Genomic DNA, 27920 nt, shown 5'->3' on the forward strand with positions numbered 1-27920 from the left:
ATAAATTTTTATTAAAAAATTGTATTAAATGTTAGAAGAAATTTATACAGAATTCATAAGTTCTTTATAAAACAATCACCAATCTTCCTCCAATTATAATTGCTTTTATGCAGATTCAGAAATTTTACAGTGAAATAAGGTCTACAAAACATTTCTTTTAAAGCATCACAATGCTAATTTTAGGCAAAATAATCTCTAAAATGGAAATTTTTGCATGCAACTGAGTGAGCTCTCAAACACCCGTATTCTTTATCACAGCAACAAATGGGAAAATGAACATTAAACTGACTTACTGAGGACACAATGAACAAGTATTCTGTAAACCTTAAATTCATTCAAATTTTTAAATTACTTTCAAAAGCAGTACCATTACAAGGTACTGACAATCATACTATGTACTCAAAATTAATGCTAATCAAACAAACAATCAAAAAAATGTTGCAAAGAGGCACCCCTTTGTTGTAAGGAATGTTAAATGTGCCTTCATTACACTGAAGACCTAAACCCTACAAGGGACAGCCTCCTCACACAAAAAAAATTATAATTCATCCCTTTTAGAAGTGGATAATATTTCTTTAGTAGTGTTGCTGGTTTGAAAAAAAAGACATAAGTTCAAAATATGATGGCAACATACAAAAGTGGCCCATAGTTTTGGTCTTTGTCTGAGAGGTACATTCTGTAATTTAACAAACAAAGTCTGGTTTTAAATTTTCAGTTCAAAAGCACACTCCTTTTCCAATTGGATGACTGCCCAACCGATGCCATTCCAAAGAGCAGAATCCCAATCACCAACTTGAAAGGGGTATGGCTCAATGAAGACAAAAACAACGACTGATTTACCTCAAAGATTAGGAAACAAAATCTATATCAAAGTATCTGAAATCATAAAAAGTAAATGCTTTAAAAAATTTCCCCCTGAGCTATGGATGCTTTTTATATAGTCACTTACTAGAGAGACTTTTTACTAAACAGATCTTTCACTAAACAGATGCATTCTATCGTTCCGAATTATACTTAAAAATCCTATGATTTATAAGACTCCTATGATTCTTGGTGCTGAAAATAGATAAGTTACATCCCAAACAGCACAAAATGATAGCAATTACATGTTTCATGGAAATCTTTGGTGAGAATGCAATCCTGCAGAAGCCTCCTTATTTTGTTCACCCACTCCTAATAATCTTACAATCTTCAAGTAATTTTCAAAGGAGAAACCACAAGTCCATAATGAAGAACCAGCAGACCATCCTGAAAAAAAAAAGTGTTCTGCAGTTACTTGAAAACCACTTACACATATGATCAAGTCAAAGATAGTTTATTTTTCATAACCCAACGCTAATGTGAAATTCTTTGATTTAAAGAGAATAAAGGTCCAAGATAAAGAAACTTGCTAATCTACTCACCTCATAACCAAACACTCCCTGCTAGTGTGCCTTTTTAATGACTCTTAGAAGAAAATCCTGAAACTACCAGTATCCACAGTTTGTCAAGGTTGTTTATGGCTAAACAGTTCTCCAAAAAGAACTAAAACTTTTCCTTTTGCAGATTGCTTAATATATCACCCAACTTTGGATTTCTCTAAGAAAGACTCAATTATCATAGAGTATCATGGGTCTGCTAGGAAATAAAATATTTATTTCCCATATAAATGCAGCTTACAACTAAAATAAGTGAGAAAACTTCAGAACTCTTACCCATTTAATACATGATACATTTTACTTCCTCCTTGAAGAATGTTCAGTACAATTCACCCTTCCTTTGATACCCAGAGTCATCATTATGAACTGTAACTATACTGAGCTATATAACACAGTGATGTCCTTTGGGGTTGTTGGGAAACTTAACTCAACACTAAATGACTCCAGATACCATGTTTATGAGTCTCTCTATGTCTCCTTCCTTGGTATCAGGTCTTGATTCTTTGTGCTCTCACCAAAGCTGCACCCAGCAAGCAACCTACCTTTTTAAGGTGCTATTTGTAATCTACTATGAAGGAAATGGCAACCCACTCCAGTATTCTTGCCTGGAAAACGCCATGGATGGAGAAGCCTGGTGAGCTACAGTCCATGGACTCACAAAAGAGTCGGACATGACTGAGTGACTTCACTTTATGAACTGAAAAACTAGCTTAAAAAGAAGACTCATTGAGAAAGTATGCCATGGGCAATGGGCCTACTTTGAGCAACGTTTAGCGGGAGTGGTGGCATACACGCCTTGCATTTCCAACCCTGCTCTAGCTATCACCCTTTCTTTCTTCTTTATTAAGTTTTTTCATGGCTCCACTTCCTCATTTCTCATTCACTATTCAACTCACTGCAATCTGGCTTCTGTTACTGGCAACTCTAGTGAAAACTCATCAGAATTCTAGAAAGGGGTTCACAAATTCAAATACCCACAAAAGCCAGAGAAGTACCATAAATGAATATGTGAGTCAGTTAAGTAGTCAAATACGATATGTTGAAACCAGTGGTAAATCATAGCAGATGCTTAGCTAAAGGAATTTAAACTCAAAAAATAATTAAAACACAGAATAAGCCAAATAAAGTATAATCAATCCCACACCATGTTTGGCCTACAGATCATCAGATCTCTTCTAGACTAATTAGTCTAATCAAAGTAAATGAATTTGTATTCTAACACACACAGAAGGATCCTATTAACACATTTACATGAATACAAAGTACATTTTACAGAATGTCAATTTTTTGCATATAGTTATGCTTCAGAATTACAAGGTGTTTAAAATCTCAAAACAACTTCAATACATGTATAAAATTACATTTTATGAAATGAGAAAATCTTTATAATTCAAATTTATATCTATATTTATTATGTTTATATTCTGATAAATATACAGGAATATATAAATATTATTTATATTTTATATTTAGATGTCTCCATTCATGGTCTTCTTAAACAATCGAACCAGAGTAAATCCTCTAAAAGATAAATCAGATTATGTCTTTTCTGTCCTTGGCTCAAATCTCTCCAATCTATAGTTTCCCACCTCATTCAATTAAAATCCAAAGTTCATACTACAGCCTATAAAGTCCTGCATGGTTTTATTCTAACTGTCAGATCTGAGCTCCTCCCACTCTCTCCCTCACTTGCTACATCCTAGCTTTCCCACTGCAGAGATGTATTATTCATTTAGCTAAGAGGTCCTGAGATTACATGACACTTACAGTTATCAATGAGGACTTTAATTAAAAATATTCTTTAAATTGAAGTCATACTTTCTACCCACTCCATTGACTTTGGGATTTTATGCCTAGCTTTTTATATTTCTAATCAAGCTTAACTTTAAAAAAGACAATATTTTCTAAGATTTCTGAAGTCTGATTTTATAAAAATCTTAGGAAATGTCTTGTTTATACCTCTAAGTATGCTTTACTTAGCCAACAATTTTACTTTTGTATTTTATGCAGATCTTTTGAATTATTTGTTACTAAAATGTAAACAATTAGTACAGTGCTATATTTCTAAAAGCATGTAAGAATAATCAAATAATTACCCAAATATTCAGCCACCCCTTCATTAAGACCCTAAGCTTTAAGTTCAACTTTTTCGACAGGTGAACCTTGATTCTACTGCTAACTAACCAAGTGATCTTGGGCAAGGTACTTAATCTCCATACACCAGTCATCTATTGGATTCCCCAATGGATTTCAGAACCAGAGGGCAAAATTCCAAAAGAAACTGGATTTTTGTCTTCATTAAAATCGTAGGTCTTATCTTGCTTTCATTTATCCTTATTAGATTTCACACTATACTTCCCACTCATATTATAGGCTACTTAAAACACCGTAACAGTTACCATGGCTTCTCACCAACTGAGCTAGGAATGGTATGTGAAATCTCTACAGACTAGTGAGTATCTGCAAATTTTTCTTAAAGACACGTCCTTGCAGGTACATTTGCCCAGCAGCCTTCAAAGCTCTACTGCAGAATGGGACAAAGAAGAAAAGGCTCTAGAGTCAAACTGCCTGGGGTTTGAGCCTGGCTCACACACTCACTCACTGTGGATGAGTTACAGGTCCTCTCTGTACCTTACCTGTGCGTGCTCAGTCACTTCAGTCACGTCCGACCCTGTGCTACCCTATGGGCCGCAGCCCGCCAGGCTCCTCTGTCCATGGGATTCTCCAGGCAAAAATACTGGAGTGGGGTGCCATGCCCTCCTCCAGGGGATCTTCCCAACCCAGGGATCAAACCCAGGTCTCCCACATTGCAGGCAGATTCTTCACCATCTGAGCTCCAAGGAAATTCACTTTACCTGTACCTTTCCTTATCTTTAAAACTGGGGATAAAAGAATACCTATCTCAAAAAAAAAAAAAAAAGAATACCTATCTCATAAAACTATGATGAGTAAGAGAGCTCATCATTACAAATCATTTAGAAAAGTACCTGACACACAGTAAGCATCCAGCAAACATTAGCTTTATTATAGTCCAGATAATTTTAATTATAGAATGTTTATTAAAACCCTGATAACATGGAACACTCTTCTTTCATTAAATAACTTAACCGTTGGGCATAAATATGGTAGACCTACCTGCATTGCTGCATCACCTATTGCACGTCGAATTTCCCTTAGAGTTTGATACCGTTCTAACAAATGATCACCACAGATGATGTCTACCTACAGGCAAATAAGAGTATAAGTTTGCTTTCCTGCTTCAAAAAACCATATTAAAAAAGAGGAAGATCGACGTAATTATTTTTAGACTAGACTTTGCTATTTTTATTTATTTATTTATTTTTTATTTTGGCCATGGCATGTGAGCTCTTAGCTCACCAATCAGGGATTGAACCCATATCCCCTGCACTGGAAGCGCAAAGTCTTAACCACTGGACTGCCAGCGAGGTTCTGACTTAACTATTTTAGACTGATTAATGCTCTCATGAAAGAGTTTATTTACAAATAAAATGGAATGAGCATAGAGGACATGGCACAACACAGAACACAGCAGATATTTCAAATGGTTTCCTTGAATCTCTCAGAACAAGTTAAATCATACTTGATATGTTCAGCATAAGATGGCACAGAAAATTACATTTTTAAACAGTTCCATGACACAATGACTAAGGGCTTATAATGCTTCAAAAGGCAATCTTTAGTTGTTTGAATGATTTTCTTATTAAGGAATATCTCATTTTCCAACAATGAAAAGTCTAACACTGATATAAAGTACACAATAAGGCATTGTGTTTTATGGGCAGAACAATCTTAACAAGGTCTTTTCAGCCTTTTCAGTAATGTGAAAGCTCTAAGATAAATCTACTTTTATACTGAATGCTCTAGACAGGACAATATGGTTGTACAGTCATATACTATATTGTATATGATTCCAGTATATTCACTTGTTAGAAACAGAAATGAAGTTCTTATATACTCTTTCACTGAGTACTTCTTTTCCACTGCTTTAAAATGGGAACAGGTCCTCAACACCTTATTAACACGTATCACTTAAGAGACTCCGTCTCCTAAGATTCCTATTTAGCTTATGGCACGAGATTCTTCCCTGCTCCAAACCAGAGTATCACCTCTTAACTCCTATTTTTCCTTTTCCTTTCTTCTCGCATGCAATCAGCTACACATGCAATCTCACATGCAAAAAGCTACAGGTGTAGCTTCTTTCTTCATAATACCTTTTACATTCATATCATTTTTTCAAGTGCTGCCTTCAGGCTTAAACCATTGAACTCATCTCCTAACCAGATTCCTAACTTCAAATTCTGTTTACTCTAAAAATCCTACACAATGCCAACATGTTAATCCCTCTAAAACCTTTAGCATGCTTGGGTAAGAATAAAAAAGCACCTGCATTTAACTGAGCAGCCACTATGCATAGCATACATTACATTTATTTATTTTACATATGTTATCTCATATTATTTTCACATTCCTGTGAGTTAGGTATTGTAATTCCCACTTTGCAGATAGGGATGCTAAGAAGTAAAGACATTAAATTTTCCTAAAATCACAAAGCCAGTAAGCAGCAAAGTTCAGATCTGAACCCAGGTCTATTTCCAGGTCTATCTTTCTCCAAAAATCAGTGCATGTCGGGGATTGGCAAACTTTCTAAAAAGGGCTAGATAATAAATATTTTAGGCTTGTAGGCCACAAGATCACTGTTACATGTGCTCAATTCTATCACTGTAGTATAAAAGCAGCCACAGAATGGCTGTTAGAATAAAACACTGTTTATAAAAAGATGGCAGGCTAGATTTGGCCTGTGGGTCAGTTTGTCAAGCCCTGTGCTATTTCACAATGAATAACCTCCAATTAGTAACAACTCTTGTTTTATGCTTACCAGTTTTAAAGTTGGTAGAGCAATATCTGTTTGCAAAGGACTTGAAGGCAGTAACAGCTGATGATGTGCACAGAACTTAGATCCAAGAAAAATTACAGAACTTAGAAACTAACATTATGTTTTTACTAAGTATCCACCAGTCCAGAGACCACCACTCTTAGTGGGCTTCACCATATGGTATACATTTATGACTTGGTTACTACAAATTTTCAACTTCATCCCAAGAGGTTAGCCAGTTACTAACAGTTTGATGCACATGGTCCTAGATGCTACGTGTACATGCAGGGATTTTATTTTTATAGAAATGGGACCATGTCACATATTTTGTTCTACATATTCTTAAAACATACACACACACAAACACCAAAACCTTAATATACCACAGACATCTTTTGGAACGCATAGTTAACTCTCCGACTTTAATAACTGCATAGTGTTCCATTTTATGAAATATATATCCGTTCTCCTCAGAAACATTTAAACTGCTTCTCACTTTACCTGTTGATTAACTTAGTTCATTCAAACAGAGTCATATCTTTGAGGATGTCACAAATATGACCCAAATTATTTGATAATTTGGTGGAAGGACTCAGCATATTCACAGTTATGATTTACTACAGCAACACAGCAAGGATAAAGTCAGATCATCAGCAAGGTAAAAAGATATAGGGAGAGTCTGCAGAAATCCATGCACAGGCTTTCTTTGCTCTTCCCTCCCAGTCCAGGAAGCAATACTCCCACAGTACTCTTTTCTCTAGCAGTAGAAATGAAGCCAATTTGTGCGGTGTCTCTGCCAGGGAAGCCCACTCGAGGCTCAGAGTTTAGGGTTTTTACTGAGGCCTGGTCATGCTGGCATTCTCTGTCTAGCAACTACCAAATTCCAGGCTCCCAGAAGCAAAGCAGGTATTCACTGTTTGTTCAGTCCAGGCACAGGGAAACATGCAATCGTTAGGTAAGTTTTCATAATAGTGCAGGGAGCTTTTTATAAGCCAGCTCCCTAGAGGCTAGGCAAGGGCCAACCTTGTAAGCCAGACCTTCTACAGACAGCAGCCTCGGCTCTGCTTTGTTAACTCTTTTCGGCATAATCTTTCTAACCTTTGGAGTATTAAGTCTTAGACAGGAAGGATGACGACAATATTTCTGAATCTCAGAGCAGAAATCAGAATGTGAAGATAGTCTTAAGGGAAAAAAAAAATCCTTAACTTTTTAAAAGCAAGATCACACTAAAGCTTCCAAGACAGAATTTTTCACTGAATGAGCCAGTGCCGCACTCATCCCTCTTTGTTCATATATACTCTTTTCTTTGATAGAAAGTTCTTTATCTGGCCAAAAAAATAAAAAAATCCATTCTGCAAATCCTCTGACAAATTCAGAGCTAAATCATTCACTCTGTGCTCCTGTTGCACTCATCATAGCCTATTGTCATTTTATATCTTTCCCACACAAGTCTGAGTTGCCTAACAGCATGAATTTTCTGTCTCATGTCTGTACTGGATGCCAAGCACATAGATTGCTCAATTTAATATTAACAAATAGTAAATGAATGGTAGGGATATACCATATGACACATTGGAATCTCCGTAAGATGAATGATTTGGAAACAATTCAGTGGTATGGTTAAGGGTTAAGGTAATATACTAAATAAATAATAATAAAAAGGAACTTATCAGGACGTCCCTGGTGGTCCAGTGACTAAGAATCCCCCTGCCAATGCAGGGGACACAGGTTCTATCCCTGGTCCAGGAAGATCCCACATACGTGAGGCAGCTGAGCCTGTGCACAGCCTCAATTACTGAGCCCGTGTGTCACAATTACTGAGTCCATGCGCCTAAAGCCCATGCTCTGCAACAAGAGAAGCCACCACAGTGAGAGGCCCGAGCACTGCAAGGAAGAGCAGCTCCTGCTCAGGGCAGCTGGAGAACGTCTGCGCACAGCAACAAAGACCCAGCACAGCCAAAAAGTAAAGTAAACAAATAAATCTTAAGGAAAAAAACCTATCTTACAAGATGGAATTCAAAATTTACTCCTACATTTTTTACATAGAAAATATTTAGTGATAAATGTGATAAGCATTTTATAAAACCAAAAATAAGATCAAATGATGTACAAAGGAATATCCCACAAGAGTTGGTTTAAAAAAAACACACGAAAAACAAGAAGATACAGTAAGACATGAATAAATTCAAAATACCACTAAATCAACCATGATAATTCAAAGACACTGGGGTCTCTATATGAAAAAAAATCCACTCAGATAATTATTGATTTCTGATTTGAATTAACTTAAATCTCTTAAGAACACATGATCTATATATATTTTTTTATCTTTCAGAACTATCTTCCTTTTTTATTTTTATCTGCCACAAATAAATAATATCTTTAAAGGTATTTTATCATTTAACAATCCCTTAGTAATCATTCATTCCTGCTAGTAAATAACCATTCATGAAGGTCACATATCTGTAAACAAAGCATACATTTTCTATTTGGAACTAAATGGTTTTAAAGAAGGTCAGCACAGAAGACTCAAGTGACTGGGTTGATCAAGAATTGTTTAATGGTTAACTATTTTGTCTAATGGTTAACTATTAACCATTGGTGTGCTCAGTCCATGGGGTCTCAAAGAATTGGACATGACTGAGTGACTAAACTGAACTGAATAGTTAACTAGCTCAATGTTTCATTCATATTAGAATTAACTCTTGTTTATTTTCTCTTGGATTTAGAAAGCTTCAACAATTTTAGTCACAAATGGGTCTGCATAATTATCTGTTCTATTATTTTAACATTTTGGTGAGATAGTAATTTATGAATGTTACCAGCTATATAGTACCTGAATTAGAAAAAAATATTTACCTAGAGAACCAAGAGCTGAGAGAGAAAATTAAAGACTGAAACAAATTTCAAAGTGTTAAAAGCCTTGAATTCTATGAAATGAGGAAAAAAATAAACCCACATTTTTATACAATAGAGTCAATTTAGAGTTTTGGCAACCAAATTTCTTAAAACACCAAATGTGAAATTTATCAATGGCTCCAATCAATATCTAGCCACAGAGGAAGTAATCTATACCCTAAAGAAAGCCTCTTGGGTGCCACTTCTTATTCTATATAATCAGGTGCAACTCTTCTGATTTCTGCTCTTAGAAATAATAGACTATTATGGGGTCACTCACAATTCTTTGTTCAGGAGTCTGCAAACAGCTATCTATTTCTCACCAAAAGACTAAGAATAAAGGTAATAAATAAGTCATTTCCAGTTTTCAGCTACCATGAGATATAGCTAGCATTATGTCAAAGTCAGTAAGGGAAGTCACATCTTACTGCATTTAACATATATTTGGAGGAAGGCACAGCAACCCACTCCAGTATTTTTGCCTGGAGAATCCCTACGGACTGAGGAGCCTGGCGGGCTACAGTCCATGGGGTTGCAAAGAGTTGGACATGACTGAACAATATGTATTTAGGACCAACAGATATTGATACTAAAAGCATAGCAAAATTTCAGCTAGTTTTAAAATATTTACTAACTTAATCTATAGTAAGTAGACATTTTAGAAAAAAGTTATTCTGTGAAATTTTACACATGATGAAGAATAACAAAAAATCCCTTTTAAATTTGACTAATGAAACAGCAAAACTATATAAATGTGCATTTTCACTGGCCCACATTACTAAACTATGAGTATATTTACACTTTATATTCAATAATACATGTTGTTTGAGATTTTCATCTTACAAAAGAAAGCATTATACAACTACAATGGAAGATCTTTTTCAATCCTTAGAAAAATAAGAGTCTATACTAGATAGATATTTCACTTTTCTAGGTGTCCTGAGCTAGATACTGATACAAGGATGGCCTCTGAAGAGACTGAATGGATAGAAAAGTATACTTTTGCTCTACTATCAAAAAGAAAAAAGCTGGAGCTGAGGCTCTAGAAGCTGTTTAATCATTCTCATATCCTCAGCTTTTCTTTGACACCCAGAGATGGTAATCAATGGCAGCAAGAGACAGCCAGTAAGTCAAATATGATTAAAATTTGGGGGTAGGGATCACTGTGTGCCAATATTCAATTACTACTTACAATATTTACAATGTCATAAAAACAAAAGCCACTGCATGAAATCCTGGAGACAGTTCCTTCTTCAATATGCTAAAGGTAATCTCACAACTTCCCCTGTCTTTTAATATTTATTTTTATTTGGCTGTGCCAGGTCTTAGTTGCAGCATGTGGGATCTAGTTCCCAGACCAAGGACTGAACCCAGGCCTTCTGCATTGAGAGTGTGAAGTCCCAGCCACTGGACCACCAGGGAAGTCAGTCCCTTCTCCTGACTTCTTATATACATATACTCTACCTGACAAGCTGGATCAAGACCCATTTTTCTTCTGAGGAATTTTTCTACATGTCCAATAGTTGCTTCTCCTGAAACTCGGACAAACTTCTTTTCCAATGGCTACAAAAGTAAACAAACCAACCAATTTCAGGTGAAAAATACATAAAATGCACAAACCTTAAAACACATTTTATAGCAAAGATGATTCAAAAGATTTACAAAAGAAAGTTTGAGTTAATCTATCTATCCCATACAAAAAAAGAATTTTTGCTTAGCTTCTCCTCTCTAAAAAATGTCAACAATTTTTTTTAATAGAAAGGCTTTAAAACTTAGAGCAAAATTTATTGCAGTGAATACCCAGGATTCAATGTCTAAAAGAACGTAGCCTCCTCAACAAAAAAACTGCAAGAAAAAAAAAACCAGTCAATCAAAGAGTATGAGGAATCCATAGACTAAAAAAGATATAAGGCCTATAAATAAGAGATATCAACCAATTATAATATATGGATCTTATTTGGATCCTGATTTTAAAAAATCTATAAAACAACTTTCATAGGAAATTTAAATAGCATGTGGATATTTGATTAGGAATTACTGTTAATTTTTAAAACTATAGCATCATTATTATATTTTTATAAAAAGTCCTCATCTTTCAGAAATAAACTGAATTATTTACTGATAAAACGATAGTCTTGGATTTGCTTGAAGATTATATAGGAGAAGTGATAAAGGTAAAGATGAACTGAGATTGGCCATGATTTTATAATTATTGACATTAAGTAATACACGTACACAGGCATTCATTTTACTATCATCTACTTTGTATGAGTTTGAAATTTTCTTGCAGTAGTGGAAAATAAAAAGATTAACATCTAAACACAAATGGCTGGAATCTGATCCAATGGTCTAAGGTGATGGGTAGAGAGACCATAGGGTTTTAAAGTAGAAACAAACTAAATGCTTATCCTGCTATTCTCTCTCTGAGGCAATTAAAAGGATATTACTATTTTTTTTCCATTTATTTTTATTAGTTGGAGGCTAATTACTTTACAATATTGTAGTGGTTTTTGCCATACATTGACATGAATCAGCCATGGATTTACATGTGTTCCCCATCCCAATTCTCCCTCCCACCTCCCTCTCCACCCAATCCCTCTGGGTCTTCCCAGTGCACCAGCCCCGAGCACTTGTCTCATGCATAAAAGGATATTACTATTAACAAAAATGAAAAGCTGGGGTAGTAAGAACTAAAAGGCATCTTTTAGGAAAACATAAAGTATTTTTCTAGAACTAGCAAAAAGGAATCCTAGAATTGTTACCAAAAGGACTCAGGCAGGTTAAGTACGTATTTGTCCCATGTAACAGCACTCAGCTCTCTTCTCTGTAATTTGGTTTCTTAAGAAATTTCCTAACGATAGCCTTATCCCTAAATATCATAGTGCAACAGATAGCATATTAAGTGCAAATATTCCAGAGGCAGACTGCCTGGGTTTAAACCCTGGTTTTGTAATTTTCTAGCTGCAAGTCTTCGGACAACTTGCTAGAGCTTTCTGTGTCTCCATTTCCCCATTTGTAAAGCAGAGATACTAGCAGCCCCTACCTCACAGAATTATCATGAGGAAAGGGTGTTAAAAAAGTAAGTGTGTGTGTGTGTGTGTGTGTGTGTTGGTTGCTCAGTTGTGTCCGACTCTTTTTGAGCCCGTGGACTGTAGCCCACCAGGCTCCCCAGTCCATGGAATTCCTTAGGCAAGAATACTGAAGTGGGTTGCCAATTCCTCCTCCAGAGGATCTTCCTGACCCAGGGATTGAACCTAGGTCTCCTGTATTACAGGTGGATTCTTTACCGTCTGAGCCACCAGAGAAGCCCTAATATATGTAAATAACTATAAATAATTCCTGGCACACAGTATGTACTTAGTTACTACTAGTGCATTGATTTATTGTGCTCCTTTATGTGAAGGAATGTAATTAGAGGGCCTAGTTGTCATCATGGATACTGATATAATGCAGACAAAAATGGTAAAGGTTCATGTTTTTTTAACACAGGTGTAAGAATCATCCTGAAAATCTACGGCAGTCTTTCTCACTAAGGAGCAGAAACAGCAGTGCTCCAAGTGCAATCTTGATGAAGGTACTGCACTGTAGGTACCACTGCCTGAACAGCCTGAATCCCATCAAGTGCCTTGAAGAGCTGCAATTCTGGGTCATCTAGCTAGATGCCTGCCTGGCAACAACTGCATTTCTGAAGGTCAATTTCTCATTACCATCTTAATAGTAGGCTTCTGGTATACCAACAGAGGATAGTTCAATATTCCTCATTTCTAGTTCTTGATGAGCACTTCACCCCTATGTGTTTGTTAAGATTAATCCAACTTAGTTGAGGTTATCGATACTGTACTTTTTAGATTATCCAGAACAGAATTATGAAATCTCCAACATCTGAAAGAAAACATTGGCCTTAGCTTTCAAAGTTGGGTTCTCACATGGTTACCTTTAGTCTTCATACTCCAGGCTCACAAGGTAACGCTTTTTTCTGCTATAATTTTCAGATCCAGCTTTTTTAGAAGAAAATGTACCTTCTGATTTTTGCTTTTTTTTCTTAAGGCTATATATAACCCAGTTTTCACCTAAATGGTCAACTTAGTTTTTTTTCCTGCTACATCTAATAGCCTCCTACCATCTGCACATAAACAGAAAAGTAAAATTTCTCAGAAGAATTATTTCTTTGAAATTAAGCACAATAATTTTCCCTACCACCTGTTAACACAGAAGGTCAATTTGATAAGAAAGCTGGAGTAATGAGATAAAATATATAGGGAGATTTAAGAGACATTCAGTTATTTCCTGGCTATAGAAAATGCATACTACTAAAAATATCTTTTAAAAAGATCAACTCATTTTACCTTGAAAAAATTCCTGCCTCTGTCAACTGAAAATAGTTACCAACCCAGTAGCAAGGTAAATCCCTAGCAACCAGATTGTAATTCTGAAATACCACTCAAGGATACCTTGGAGAAATGACCGATTCTGTGTCTGGGGCAAGAGATGTACGAGTTGAGTATGAAATATCTTGTTCTTACAGTCATGATTATCTTAAGATATAACAATTTGAAGATCAAAATAGATAATTAAGATGGATTTAAACCACAAATATATTTAAATGAAAAGTAAAACAAAAACACTGATTATGACTGGAGCATGCTAAAGAATCAACTCATTATTTTGAACCTGGTAAGTAAAGAGAAAGAATCAGCATTTATCCTTTCTTTCCTATATGAATGGTATTGCTGGCTAACCAAACAGAAGTTTCCCTTATAGAAGTATCTCAATAAACAGAGGAGGAATAACAACATCATTTTCCAAACCCTATTAAGTTAACGGACTTGACACTGACTACCAATACTTGTTAGCATTAAAACACACACACACACACACACACACACACACACAACCAGACATCATGTGCCTCCAGGTGGACAAAACACCCCCACCTATAAGTATTCTTAGTTCCCTCAAGTCACACCTGTATGATCAACACTCAGACTTAACTACCAGTTTATGAGCAAGACAGAAGAACTTGTTAAATTACAGAGATGCAACATCAAAACCCAATCTGTAGGAAACCATATAGCACAAATGACTCAGTTTTGTCAACAATGAACTGCAAGAAAAAAGAAACAGAGATGAACTGCGAGAAAAAAGAAACAAAACTTACAGATTTAAAGATCTATCAACCAATCACAATGTATGAACATTATGTGGATTTTGATTTAAAATAAAACACTCACTGCAACTAAGATAAAAATTTGTACACTGACTAGATACCTGGTAAGAAACATCTTTTTTTGTTCCCCACTTTCAATCTTCTGAAAAATCACAAACTTACAAAGAGGTTATAAGACTAGTAAAATGAAGATCCAGATAGACTTCACCTACTTAATGAACTAGAATATTAACATATTGCTATATTTGCTTTATCTCTTCCAACATATATGTATGTGTGCGTATATATATGGACACTTATTATTTCTTAAGTTGCTGCTGCTTAGTCACTCAGTGTGTCTGACTCTTTACAATCACATGGATTGTAGCCCACCAGGCTCCTCTGTCCATGGGGATTCTCCAGGCAAGAATACTGGAGTGGATTGACATGCCCTCCTCCAGGGGATCTTCCCAACCCAGGGATCAAACCCAGGCCTCCCGCATCGCAGGTGGATTCTTTTCCTGTCTGAGCCACTAGGGAAGCCCATTTTTTAAGTTACCTGCAGACATTGAGATATTTTACCCCTAAATATACCTGCAGCTATCTTCTCAGAATAAAGGGACTTTCCTTCATAACTACAATATAATTATTAGGAAATTTAGAGACACATTCAGGAAATTTATAACAATACAATGCAATTATCTAAATGGGTCCAAATTCAAATTTTTCCAATGTCCTAATAATGTCCTTTGTATGTTGTTCTTAGTTCAATCCAGAATCTAATGAAAGAATGCACACTGCATTTTGTTGTCATGCCTCTCTAATTTCCTTTAATCTAGAATAGGTCTGTCACTTTATTTTTATCTTTCACAACACTGACATTTTTGTAACTTGGTTTTTTTGGTATGATACATGGTCACTAAAAAAAAGGGACTCATCTTTTAAGAGTACTGAAATACTTTACAGAGGAAGTGGCAAAATGCCAGGGATTTGTTTCAGAAAAACATCAGAAAGAAGGGAAGTGTGGGGAGTCCCTGGTGGCCTAGTGGTTAGGATTCAGAGTTTTCATTGCCATAGCACGGGTTCAATATCTGCTTCGGAAACTGAGATCCCATAAGCCCGTGGCAAAGTCCCCCCAAAAAGAAGGGAAGTGGATGGAATTATAAAAGAAATTCAACTGGTCATTAGTTAAGTGGTAAAACTGTGTGATGGATGCATGGAGGTTCTATTCTGTCTACTTTTCAGTATGTTCAAATATTTTCATAATTAAAAGTTAAAGAAAAGAAGATTCCTGGGAAAAATTTTCTGACATGTATTACTGCTTGGTGAAATATTTTTAAAGTGAATGCAGCAAACAGACTTTATGATTGTCATGCCATAAGTGTATGTGGTGAAAAGTTTAACTAAGCATTATCCTAGCCAGACATATTTATTTGAACTTCAAATAAGAAATAAAAGCAGCTTTTTAAGCAGTAGATTATACTCAGCTATAATATAAAAAACTGTAACTAGAACTCCCCTATAAATGCAGAATTAAAAGAAAAATGATAAGATTGCCAAAGTGTTAGCTAAGAAAGTATTTTTTAAAAAGACTGTTTTAGCAAAGTAAAAACAGTCAAAAAATGCAAAAATAGGATCATTTGTTTCTAAAACAATACATTCATTACCTCATACAGACATATTCCTGCAAATTAACACGGGAATCTTTAGTTAACACTGAAAACTTAATGCTTCAAAAGTTTAATAATAGTATAAATAAACTCCTATAAACTTAGCTTTATCAACTCAAAGTCAATCTTGTTTTAAATAAATCCCACCCTTTTCCTAACCCAACTGCTTCCTGGCCCCCATTCCCCAGGCTTGCTTTGAAACAAACCCCTTACATATCGTTTCCTTTGTAAATACTTCAGCATGCATCTCTAAAAAATAAGAACTCTTTTTAAAAACATAATACTACCACCATACTTTAAAATTCCTTAATATCAGAAAATAGACAGTAAGTGTACAAATTTCACCAACTGTCTCAATTTTTTCACCTAGTAGAAAATAATTTTATTTTTAGGGTTGTCATTACAGGGAGAATAAAAATTTTAATTTATGTATCTATTATTTTTATCAGATATATTTTTGTTTTCTCAAAATGTATGCACTAAATTTATACAAACAATGCTTCTATTCGAAGTTTTCTTGGCCTTGGCTTGTTTTTTAACAGATTTACTGAGATATAATTCACTTATCATTAAATTCACCACATTTTAAGTATACAATTCAATGGTTTTTAGTATATTTATGTAGTTGTGCATCTATCACCATTACCTAATTTCCGAACATCACCCAAAAAGAAATGCATACCAATTAGCAGTCACTCCCAAGCTCCTCTCACCCCCAAGTGTCTGGCAACCACTAATCTACTCCCTATCTCTATAATTTTGCCTACACTGGACATTTCATATAAGTGGAATCAAAAAACACGTGGTTTTTTGTGCCTGGTTTCTTTCACTTAAATATCTTCAAGGTTCATCCATGTTGTAGCACGTATCACTACTTCATTCCTTTGTAAGGCCAAATACTGTTCCATTACATGAATATATCATATTTGGTTTATCCATTCATCAGTTGATGGATATTCATGTTACTTACAGCTGGGGGCGATTGTCTCATAAATTTTTTAGTTTTCAAATCCTATCCAAATAAACACTATACACTGATGTCCCTTGAGTCTCTTCTAATCAATATATTCTATCTACATGTTCCCTCTTTATGTCTTTCCCTTTTATTTGTTGAAGAAACAGAACTGTTTATCCTTGTCCTGCAGTCTTCCAGTATCTAGATTTGGCTTATTATATTCCTACAGAGTAATTAAATAAGTTCCTGTATCCCCTGGATTTCCTGTAAATTAGTAATCCAGGGATATGATCAGCTTCACATTTGTTTCGGCAAGAACATTTCATAGGTGGCAGGCAATGTCATATTTCTTTGATGTGTGAGGCTCTGAATTACATACATATTCTAAGTGCACATGTGCTTTTGTGGAATAGGTTAATATTCCAACTTAATTTTTAGTTCTTTCTTCATGAGATTTTTATATTCTGTTGGCTCACCTGGCTATTACAGGTCACTACACAGATGTCTTCAGTGAACTCTAGGAGCCTATGACTATACTTGTCCCATATAGAAACTTTTATGCTACTTTCCCACCCACCACACTATGAAAGGACTTCCTAAAGTTTATCACCGTAAGTTTGGTACTTTACAACTTAGAAGAGGTTAAAAGTTACTAAACCTAACACTGCATCCCCTCCATCACAATGATCTCTGGGGAAAACCTATAATATACTTCGCCCAAAAAAGTACTCATCTATTCCTGTGCGTCAACTCATGTCCTTTAAGCCACTACAGTCACAAAACAAAACACTATGTCCAACGAGGTATAATTCACCCATATTTTCATGCAGACTTTGACAAAGTCACTGAAAATCTAAGCAGATCACAGTCAGTTATTTTTTTATATTTTTATAATCCCAAGTAACTGTAAGGCCTGATTTACCCCCTTTAAGAAAGTCTCCTTTTCCTGAATGACTCATACAACAGGAGCTACAGTGTGCAATGGCACCTGTGATACCGAAGCCTTTAAGACAACTCTGAACTGAAGAATGGAGAAGGCAATGGCACCCCACTCCAGTACTCTTGCCTGGAAAATTCCATAGACGGAGGAGCCTGCAGTCCATGGGGTCGCTAAGAGTCGGACACCACTGAGCGACCTCACTTTCATTTTTGACTTTCATGCATTGGAGAAGGAAATGGCAATCCGCTCCAGTGTTCTTGCCTGGAGAATCCCAGGGATGGGGGAGCCTGGTGGGCTGCCGTCTATGGGGTCACACAGAGTTGGACACGACTGAAGTGACTTAGCAGTAGCAGAACTGAAGAATTCATTCTTACTGCTAAAGTTTCACTAAATGATTGAAGTAAAAAGTTGAGGCAAGTTAATCTGAACCAAAGGTGTTACATGAAAATGAAATTATAAGTTCATATTTAACTCTAAATGCCAACTATGCAAAAAATGCTTTGAAATATTTTTTAATCATCAAATCAGCACAGCATTTGGCTTCACTTTTAAAAATTACTCACTTATTTTTCCTTAGACCGTTGTTGTGAAATAATAATAAACCCCTACTTAATAACTCTTTTCTCAAAAATCTATTATAAGAAAGCATTATTGAATATACTCCAAATTTCAACAAGTTTTATTTCTAAAACACTTTTTATTGTTATCAAAGAGAGTCTCCACATGATTGTTAATCTTAAATTTGTGTCTTATAGAGCCCTCTTGTAAAGCAAATGAAAAATAAGAGTAAAATACCTTAAAATGTCCTGTGCCTTCATTAGCACTGAAAAATGAAAGCAAAATTAATCAATTGTAAACTACATCTTTAATTGTATAACACAGAAAAATAACATAATATAAATATTTGAGAAACATCAATTTAATCTTAAAACACAGTCACCTAACCCTTTATGAAATGAACAGATACAATTAATTGTCATATCTGCCACCTAGTGGTAAGGTAAAGGCAGTTTTATACCATAGTTTATTTTGCTTTGTATATTTTCTTCCAGGAATCAAAAGCAGTCTTAATATTTAGATTTCCTCCACATATAGCATTCTAACATTTTCCAGTTTAAAGTAAAACATCTTTTTCTTTATCATAATTAATGTGTTTTTTTCTCGACAGTAATATTTACAAGATAGAGTCCTTACAAGAAAGCTGCTACATTTCCTCTTGTTTTACTTGTAGCATAATCACCTGGGCATGATTTACTCAATTTGTCTTTCCCCTACAAGAACAAAGACTTTTGATTAAATCAATTACTCATATCATGAACAGACAAGGAACAAACTTTTTTGAGCATCTACCATGCACCAGGAGTTATATTAAGTCTTCATATATTATGAATGTTTTTCATTCAGTCCTCACAGTAGCCCTGTAAATCAGGCACTAGAATCTCCAGTATATAGATAAGGAAAACTAAGCTCAGAGATGATGAATAACTTACTTAGGGTTATAGAGCCAGGAAGTAATAAAGCTGGGTTTCAAACACAGGTGTACATATCAAGGCCCACATTCCTCTTTTTTTTTTGCCATGCTGCCCAGGATCATAGTTCCCTGAACAGAGATTAAACCTGGGCCATGGGTCACGGCAGTGAGAGTTGCAGAGTCCTAACCACTGGACCACCAGGGAATTCTTAAAGCCCACATGCTTTCTTTCCTATCATGTGAAGAATAGGAAAGGTCACAATAGCATCATCTAGAGTATTCTTATAATACAAATATAAAGACATTAAAATATACATGTTTTAACTATTTATAAAGTATGTTATATTGACATAAATATAAAACATAATTTATGTATACATATTATATATACACACTTAAACCTAAGATTATAACATAATCTTAAGAGTTACAAAATATTCTCAGGAATTCCCTGGTGGTCCAGTGGCTAGTACTCTGTGCTTTCACTGCCAAGGGTGTGGGTTCAATCCTTGGTCGAAGAACTAAGATCCAGCAAGCCATGCAGCCAAAAGATAAATAACATCAAATAAAGTAAAACATCCTCTTCTTTATCATAAGAATTATTTCTATAGAATCCATGATGCATGGGCATCTGGCTTCTGCTTAAATGTCTAAAGAGATAGCTTCTTATTGACATGTTAGTTCATTCCATTTGTGGGCAACTTTAGAAAACGTTTGCACTGAATCAAATGTTTCTCCCTGTAACATACCTACTGGCCCTAGTCTCACCTTTTGGTGCTCTTGTGAATTAGATTCAGTTTTTCTGCCACCACACATGACATGGTTTTCACACCTTTTACTATTCTGATTACACCTCCATTGACCAACAGCTCTTTTAAAATGTAGTGCCCAGAGCTGAACATGAGACCCTAGTTGGCTAGCATAGCATACAGTGGAATAGCAACTCTCTGGTTTACTAAACACCACTGAGCTTAAGATTACATTAAATTTTTGCTGTATCTTCTCTCATACACTCTCATGTGAGTCTATTTTCTTTACCAGGCAGATGCTGTACATATTACAGCACCAGACTAACCTTTATTTCTGAATGAGCCTGCATTATTTCAATATGCATATATTATAGTAATTTAGACATGTGAGGAATACCACATGTAGATTTTTATGACAATCCTGTGAGTTGGTATTATAATCTCCAATTTAGAAATATGGAAACTGATGACCAGAGAAGTTAAGCTACATCCTAAGGGTTACATACCTTGAGTTATGCTTTTCCTGTATACACTATACTGCCCGTCTAAGATTATTTCTTTTTATAATTTTCTACCTTGCACATAGAAACTGAAAAACAAAAAGCAGCACTGTACAAGACTACTTTAAGATCACAAAAGATGCATACCAAATTTGGAGGTGGAGTAGGGAATCTCACTTCATGCTCATTTCAGCAGTTGAAAAATCACTGTCCACAGGCTGAACCCAGCTAAGTATTTTTTGCTCCTCCAATTCAAGCAGGATCATTAGCTGGATCAAATTTACCCTTGTACTTGCATCAGGTTAAAAATCTCATCTGCAATTTGTCCTACCATGAAAGAGCTTCCTATGGGTTACCCTCAGTAGCCTGATTTCAGGGGTAACACCAAGCTTTTCAATGTAATAAACATGGGGATTTAACTCTGAGGACTGGTGACTTCAAAAGGACTTCTTGCCACATTAGAAGCTTTCTTCCCCATAACCATTTGAAAACAGATAAAAGGCTATTTTCTGATGTACACAGATTACCCATCATAATCAACAACATACAAGGGTCAGTTCTCTCGTTTTAGACAGGGAAGCTGAAGAAGCTAAAAACTACAAGTTACATGAGGGCAAGGGCCATGGCTGACTTATTTAAATTACATTCCCAACAGTTAGCAGACTGCTGCGCTGGCACACAGCAGCACCTTAATAAGCATCTAATGCATTAACTGAAAGTGGTTAGTTCAATTTTACAAAGCTATATAACAAAGAAGTTAGGACTTAAATAGAGATCTTATTCCAAGTGAGGGCTTCTTTTTTCCTACAGCAGGGAATGTGTTAAAAATGGAACAGCCCTGGTAAGTGGTAATGACTACTTTGAGTACTGTAGTCAAGCATGTCATGATTAAGTACTAATTTGTGCTGCTGGCAGAGGCAGAGATAATGTAGCACACTTGGAACATATTTGCCATCTTTACATTACTGTCACTTTTCCAAAAAGGTTTAAAAAAAAGTTCCTATTGTGCATTAGTGGAAAAGGTTACATTTCCCCAAAATAATGTTTCAGAAATACAAATTCCTTTCAATTTTCAATTTTAATGAACTAAACTTATTAAAAATCAAGTTACACAGTAAAAAGTCAAATACAATGAAAAGTAAGACTTTTTCTGATCCTAAATTCATAAACTCCAGTGCCCTTTTATAGAACTAACTACTATCAACATTTTCTTAAATGTCCTTTCAGAAATGGTCTATCCTTGTTGTGGGGGGGAATATATACACATACACACACATATGTCCACCACCCCCTTTTAAAAAAACATAAATGAGCACATGCTATATATTCTCTTCTACATCTTATTTTTTTTCACTTAAGAAAGTGAATTTTGGCAATTGTTCCATACTAGCACATATGTTACTAGCACATGCTCATATTCCACATACCATTAACTTACTAGTTCATTTTTTGGTCATTTAGGCTGAACACATTCTTTAATAACAGAAAGTGTTGTTTTAAAGTTTGATATTATATGATTTCTTATTCTTCTCAAGAATCTGTATTTTATTTATCATAAAACACTACTAAGTGGGCTCAGTGGAGGCATAAGGAAGGTTTCTCACCTCTCAGGGATCCATAATATTTGAGAACACAGGATGAATACATAAAGAGATAAATACAACATAGTACAAGCTAGATACTAAATAAATAATACAGGCAGCCTAGAGTTACAAGGCGGAAATGACTGAGAAGTCAAATAGTCATCAGGGACATAAAATGGAAGATCTACATTTTCCAAGAAAGGCATTTTAGTTTATCCTGCAAACCATGTAATTATTTCAAAAACTACAGTTTGATACAGGCCAACTCTATGATGACAGTTGGTCTAACAATGCTGTAATATAATGGAGTACATTATATGTTACAGCATTGGAAAGAAGCAACTTATATGAATTAGGGAGATATCCAATATTTGGAAAATAATTTGGCAAAACCAAGTGAAGTTGAAGTTGAACATATCCTAAGACTCAAGAAACCTACACTCTTAGAGAACTATCTCACAAAGACACAAGGAGATCTGTAAAAAAATGTTTAAAGCAACACTGTGTACAATAGCAAAAAAAATTGGAAACAACCTAAGTGCTCCAAAGTACAAGTAAAGATAAATTATGGTATGTTTATTTTAAGGGAACACCCAGTGAAAATGAGTGAACTAGTTATACATTTTAACATGGATGAATCATACAGTGCTAAGTGAAAAAAGTTGGAAAACATAGTATGACACCAGTTAAGGTTTTTAAATAGACAAAAACAATTCTACATATTGTTTAGTAATACATACACACGTGGTAAACACATAAAAAAATGCATGGGAATGACAATCAGTACTTTTAGTAGAGTAATTATTAACCTCTAAGGGAAGCAGGGAATAAATAGGGAAAGGTAGCCAAGTGCCTTCTACCATAATAGCAAGGCTGACTTTGAAAGCCAGATGATAGAGATATAAGTAGTTATTGTGATACTCTCTAGTACCTTAGATCAGTATGATTTTCTAACTGTTGGGACTTTAAAATTTCTTTATTTTAAAGTTCAGAGGTAGAGGTTTAGGGTACTCACCCAATAAACTCTAGTAATAAAGACATGTCAAGTTCAGGTGGAATACGAAACACTGATTCTAAGGCTTTCTTAGTTCTTCCTTTGCTTGAAGGGACTGGCTGTGGAACAGCTATTTGATAGCCAAACAAAAAAGTTGAGTTAGAATAAACACTTCATAAATTGAGATCTCTGAAAAATAATTGTACAGATTTAACTATGTTGACTATTTAAAAATCATAAAGCACTCACTCTCCTTTTTTAAAATAACATTAGCTAATCTGTCAAAGCCAGTGAAACTAGAGACAAGCCTGGGGAGCACTCCACAGTGGAAGGCAAACATATGTGGCTAGTTTATCAGGGCCACAGAGAAAGCTCAGCATAAAAGCAACAATAACTGCGAGTAATCCTTAATAAGCACTACTATATGCCAGGGCTCATGCTCAGCACTTTTTATATGCACTATCATATTTAACCCTGATTATAATTCCATGGCATAGGTACTACTGCTTTTCTTTTTAATTGAAGTACTTGTTATGTACTTTAACTGTAAAGAAAATGAGATTCAACTTAATGAGATTAGGCAATTTGCCTGTAGTCACCCACCTGTAAGTGGAAGAATGAGGATTTAAACTCAAATCTAACTTCCATACTGTGACATTACCATCACCATAAAAACTAGCATTTGAGCAGTTACTATGTTCCAGGCACTGTTTTAAGTGCTTTGCATTACTCAGTGAGTCCTTACAACAACTTTATAAAGTGCTATAATTATCCCTGCTTTATAGAAGAAGAAACTGAAACAATGAGGTCATCTGCCCAAGTTAAACACCTAATAAGGTGGCAGAACCAGGATCACAATCCAGCTCCAGAGCCTCTACTCATTAAGCCTTACAAATTGGATTACAGTAAGTCACTGCATTCAAAATCTTTCTCTCTCTTTGATCAAAAAATAACCAGCTATCACCAAAAAAGAACCTCAAAGGGAGTGAATTTTATTAAGTTAGTATTCTTTAATCTATAAATTCATTATGATATACACCCAAACTTACCAGGTTTAGGTACTTCTAGACCTCTTTCTTTATAGAAATCATGCATTTGCTTTTTTTCTCCTAAAAAATGATAAAACACAGACTAAATTACACTTAAAATGTAACTAGTAGAGTCAGAAGAGATATTGGGACTTACAACTAGGTAATAAAATAAACTTACTTTCCTCTAGATTGATCACTAATTTGTACACTATGTCTTGTAACTGTCGGTCCAACCTAATAAAAGGAAAGGATGGAGAATACCTCAGAATTCAGAAAAGACGCATTTGGTACAGAGTGAATGACGCTGTTTGTAAGTTAACTGTTTTCTCTTAGGAGTGAATATCTCCTTTCTCAGAGGTGCGTTACTTTTAGGTAGCACTAATGGTTCTCTTCTAAGAGAACTTCAAGTAATTACATGTAGTCATAATTACAAGTAATTATAGACTCTTGAACAGTTTGCTAAATTGTTCCATGTGAACTGGTCTTATTTCCTAAATAGGAATGTGAGTTTGAGGGCAGAGAAAGTACTTAAAAATTCTGTGTATCATCTGCAAAATACTCTTCTATGAAGTAGTAAAAACATAATAGCATTTGCTAAACAAATGAAAGCAGTCCACTTTCAGTGCTTTTCTTCCCTTAGCAAACTGAGCATGAACTGAAAATTTGATTAATAAGCCACAATGACCTATGACAGATAGGCTTTTCTAAAGAGGCCAGTTATTTGTTATTACTTTTAAAAACAGAGTTCTAGATACACATAAAATGACAAGCCTAAACTAGCTTCATCAACTTTAGTGATGGAATTAAAATTCTCAAGAAAAGAGGTCTGTACCTTTTTCTTTTCTTTTAAGGTTTACAGCAGATGTCACAGTGCCTGGTACACAGTAAGTGCTCTATATGTATTTCTTTAAAGAATATGCATTTCCCTTTCTCCATTTACTACCAACTACACAATTTCAATGTTTCAGAAAAAGTATACTTAAAATATAAATGTTACTTATTTTTCTTACCTTATGTTGTAAAGAGGTTGTGTCTGATGTACTACTATGTTGCATTTTGGACATCTGTTGCTATAGTAAAAGTGTCTGACAATGCAGCTTTTACAAACTGTTGGGGAAAAAATGTTGGAATTAGAATGTTTTCAAGACATTTCAAAAACTTAATATATTATTTGGAAATGTAATGAACTATACACTTACATGTATGAAGACATTCTGTAATGGTAGTTGCATCTATTAAATAACCTTTGCAAATGGAACACAAGATGTAGGGAGTCAGCTCAGAGAGATTGATCAGGCGCTGCAAATGCAATGGAAACAAGTTACAAGTCCTTGCCAAAAAAAAAAAAAGTCCTCGCCAAGTCATAATTCCTAAATTTCTTTATTAACAATGTGTAGTCTACTTTGCAACATGGAAACAAGTTGTAACACCTCAGACCCTTCAAATACTCTCAAAGTTACAATAATACAATATGAACCAATGTTTCAAAAAGATCTCATTCTTTTTGGAGCTACTGTATATTGCCAGATGAAGGGCATCTTACTTTATGAATTATCACAAAATGGACAAACTTTCCAGATACTGGTGTTTAATACACAAATTCTGACTGGCTCGGTATACTGTCTGAATTAATGAAGTAGGCGCTGCCCCAATTTAAAAAAAAAAAATCTTCCCAATTAGAGATTGATTAGGTGGGGAAGGGTTTCCCGCACACTCTCAACATCCCGTAGAACTGGACTGTACTCCCGGCCACTGTAAGCTCCTAGGAGGCAGGAGAACAGTACCGTTGGCGCCTACAGTCCTGGCACGTAGTAGCTTCAATAATGAGTGAGTCGGACCGAGGGAGCTTAAGTGACTGCCGGAATCTTACAAAATGAGTTGGCAGGGACAGAAGGCCAGTCCGCGCCACAAGCAAGCGGCGCAAGGAGAGGTGAGGGTGGACTCCAATGCCAAAGGATGCAGCGGCGAGCGGGGACATCCGGCCCGGCCCTAACGGAGGAGGGCCAGCGTGGTCAAACAAGGGCTATCAATACCTCCTCCTCGTCCTCGGAGTCCGGCCGGCCCCCCTCCAGCCTCAGCGAGAAGTGGCTCATCTCTTCCTCCTCTTCCTCCTCTTCTTCTTCCTCCAGGTCCTCATCTTCTTCCAACTCCTCGTCCTCGTCCTCGAAGGGGCCCCTCAAGCGGCCCAGGCTGCGCTCCGGCTCCAGCTCAGGGGGCCTGGAGCCCGAGCAGCCGGGATCCCCCGCCTCGGGTAGGGGCGGCGGGCCCTCCTCACCCGCTGCGGGCGCCGGAGTGAGGGCAGGCGGGGAGACGGGAGGCGGCGGCGGCATGGCTGCGGCTTCCTCGGCCTTGGCAGCGCCCGCGCTGCCTACGGTTACCGCCGGGACCCCCTCCATGCCGTAGGTAGAGAACAGACGAGGCGAGACCAGGTGGCTGGATAGCGCGGGAGTTCCGTCCGCCTGCCTGAGCTGCCAACGCGCAGGCGCTAGAGGCCTGCAGGGCCCGCTGGGAAATGTGGTTCACCGCCCCTCACCTAAGCCGGGCCGTAGGCGGAGCCACTCAGGTATATGGGGCGGGGCTTGCAGGTCACAACTTAGAATAACCTCACCCATTTTCTACTTCGAAAGACTGATGCCCTCCAAACTGCTTACTAAAAACGACGTAATTGGTTCCTTGTAGACAACAATATTCTGTTTGCATTGACAGATGCGCGGAGCCCTGAAATAGTTGCTATAACGATGTTGCATTATGAATAATAATGATTTCAACTTGAGTACCAGTGATGTTGTTCTATGCAAGAATATTTCCATTAGGAAGTATGAAATTTCTACTTGGAAATATGTAAGTTTATTTGGAGGAATTAATGCTGGTATTGCCGCACGGTGGGAATTTAATCATAATCCAAAGGCCATTTGTGATTCCCCATCACATAAAGGAATGTCCATTCTATTTAATTCAGCAAATATTTATTGAGGGCCTGCTGAAGCAGGAACTGAGACCTACCAATGCATCCCAACCCCCTAATCTTATTAGAAGAGAGATTTGGAGCTGGTGTTCTTTATTCTTGGTAAGATATTGGCAACTAATGTCGTGAAGTTTGGAAGCCAGATTCAGAGAGGAGTCAAATGTCCCTTAACGAAATAATGCTATGGGAAATGACATCTGTGAGAGAATGTGTTGTCACCGAGTAAAATTAATGCTGTCTTGGGAGTGGTGTACATACTTCTCAGGGAACAGGTGAAGATATCAAGTTCCTATGCTCATTTGGGTAAAACTGAGCTGGATTTGATGCTGAAGCCAAAAAACTTAGATTGGAACTCAAACCCCTATGTTAGAACTTCAAATGCTGCCAAAACTCAGATTGAGACTTGAATCTGTGGTGTTTTAACTGAGATCACACATCTGGTCTCAGGATTTAGTGAAGCTCAATTTCTTCTTTTTTAAAAAACGTATTCATTTATTTTTGGCTGTGCTGGGTTTTTGTTGCTACACTGACTTTTCTCTAGGTGTGGCGGGCAGGTCTACTCTTTAGTTAAGGGATGCAGGTTTCTCATTGCAGTAGGTTCTCTTGTTGCAGAGCATGGGCTCTAGGGTGAGGGTTTCAACAGTTGTGGCACATGGGTTCAGTAATTGTGGTGCACAGGCTTGGTTGCTCCATGGTGTGTGGGATC

General features: G+C 36.3%; 1 protein-coding gene and 1 long non-coding RNA gene across 2 annotated transcripts in view; one reads left to right on the top strand and one right to left on the bottom strand.

The window, feature by feature from the left end:
* On the bottom strand, window positions 1-26735 carry PCGF6 (polycomb group ring finger 6). Its single transcript, XM_065923249.1, has 10 exons — window positions 26283-26735; window positions 25449-25548; window positions 25260-25356; window positions 24428-24483; window positions 24268-24327; window positions 23240-23348; window positions 18717-18744; window positions 10675-10773; window positions 4554-4640; window positions 1-1248 (listed from the first exon to the last, which is right to left on the bottom strand). Exons 1-10 carry the CDS (start codon window positions 26643-26645, stop codon window positions 1192-1194), a joined length of 1056 nt encoding a protein of 351 aa, XP_065779321.1. The 5' UTR covers window positions 26646-26735; the 3' UTR covers window positions 1-1191.
* Window positions 26682-27920, top strand: part of LOC136160099 (uncharacterized) — a 3514-nt gene continuing 2275 nt past the window's right edge. Inside the window, exons 1-2 of the long non-coding RNA XR_010661555.1 lie at window positions 26682-26812; window positions 26956-27090. This is a non-coding gene — a long non-coding RNA (uncharacterized lncRNA). The remainder of the gene's footprint in view (window positions 26813-26955; window positions 27091-27920) is intronic.

The sequence above is a fragment of the Muntiacus reevesi genome, chromosome 2, assembly GCF_963930625.1.
Source record: "Muntiacus reevesi chromosome 2, mMunRee1.1, whole genome shotgun sequence".
Taxonomy (NCBI): Eukaryota; Metazoa; Chordata; class Mammalia; order Artiodactyla; family Cervidae; genus Muntiacus; species Muntiacus reevesi.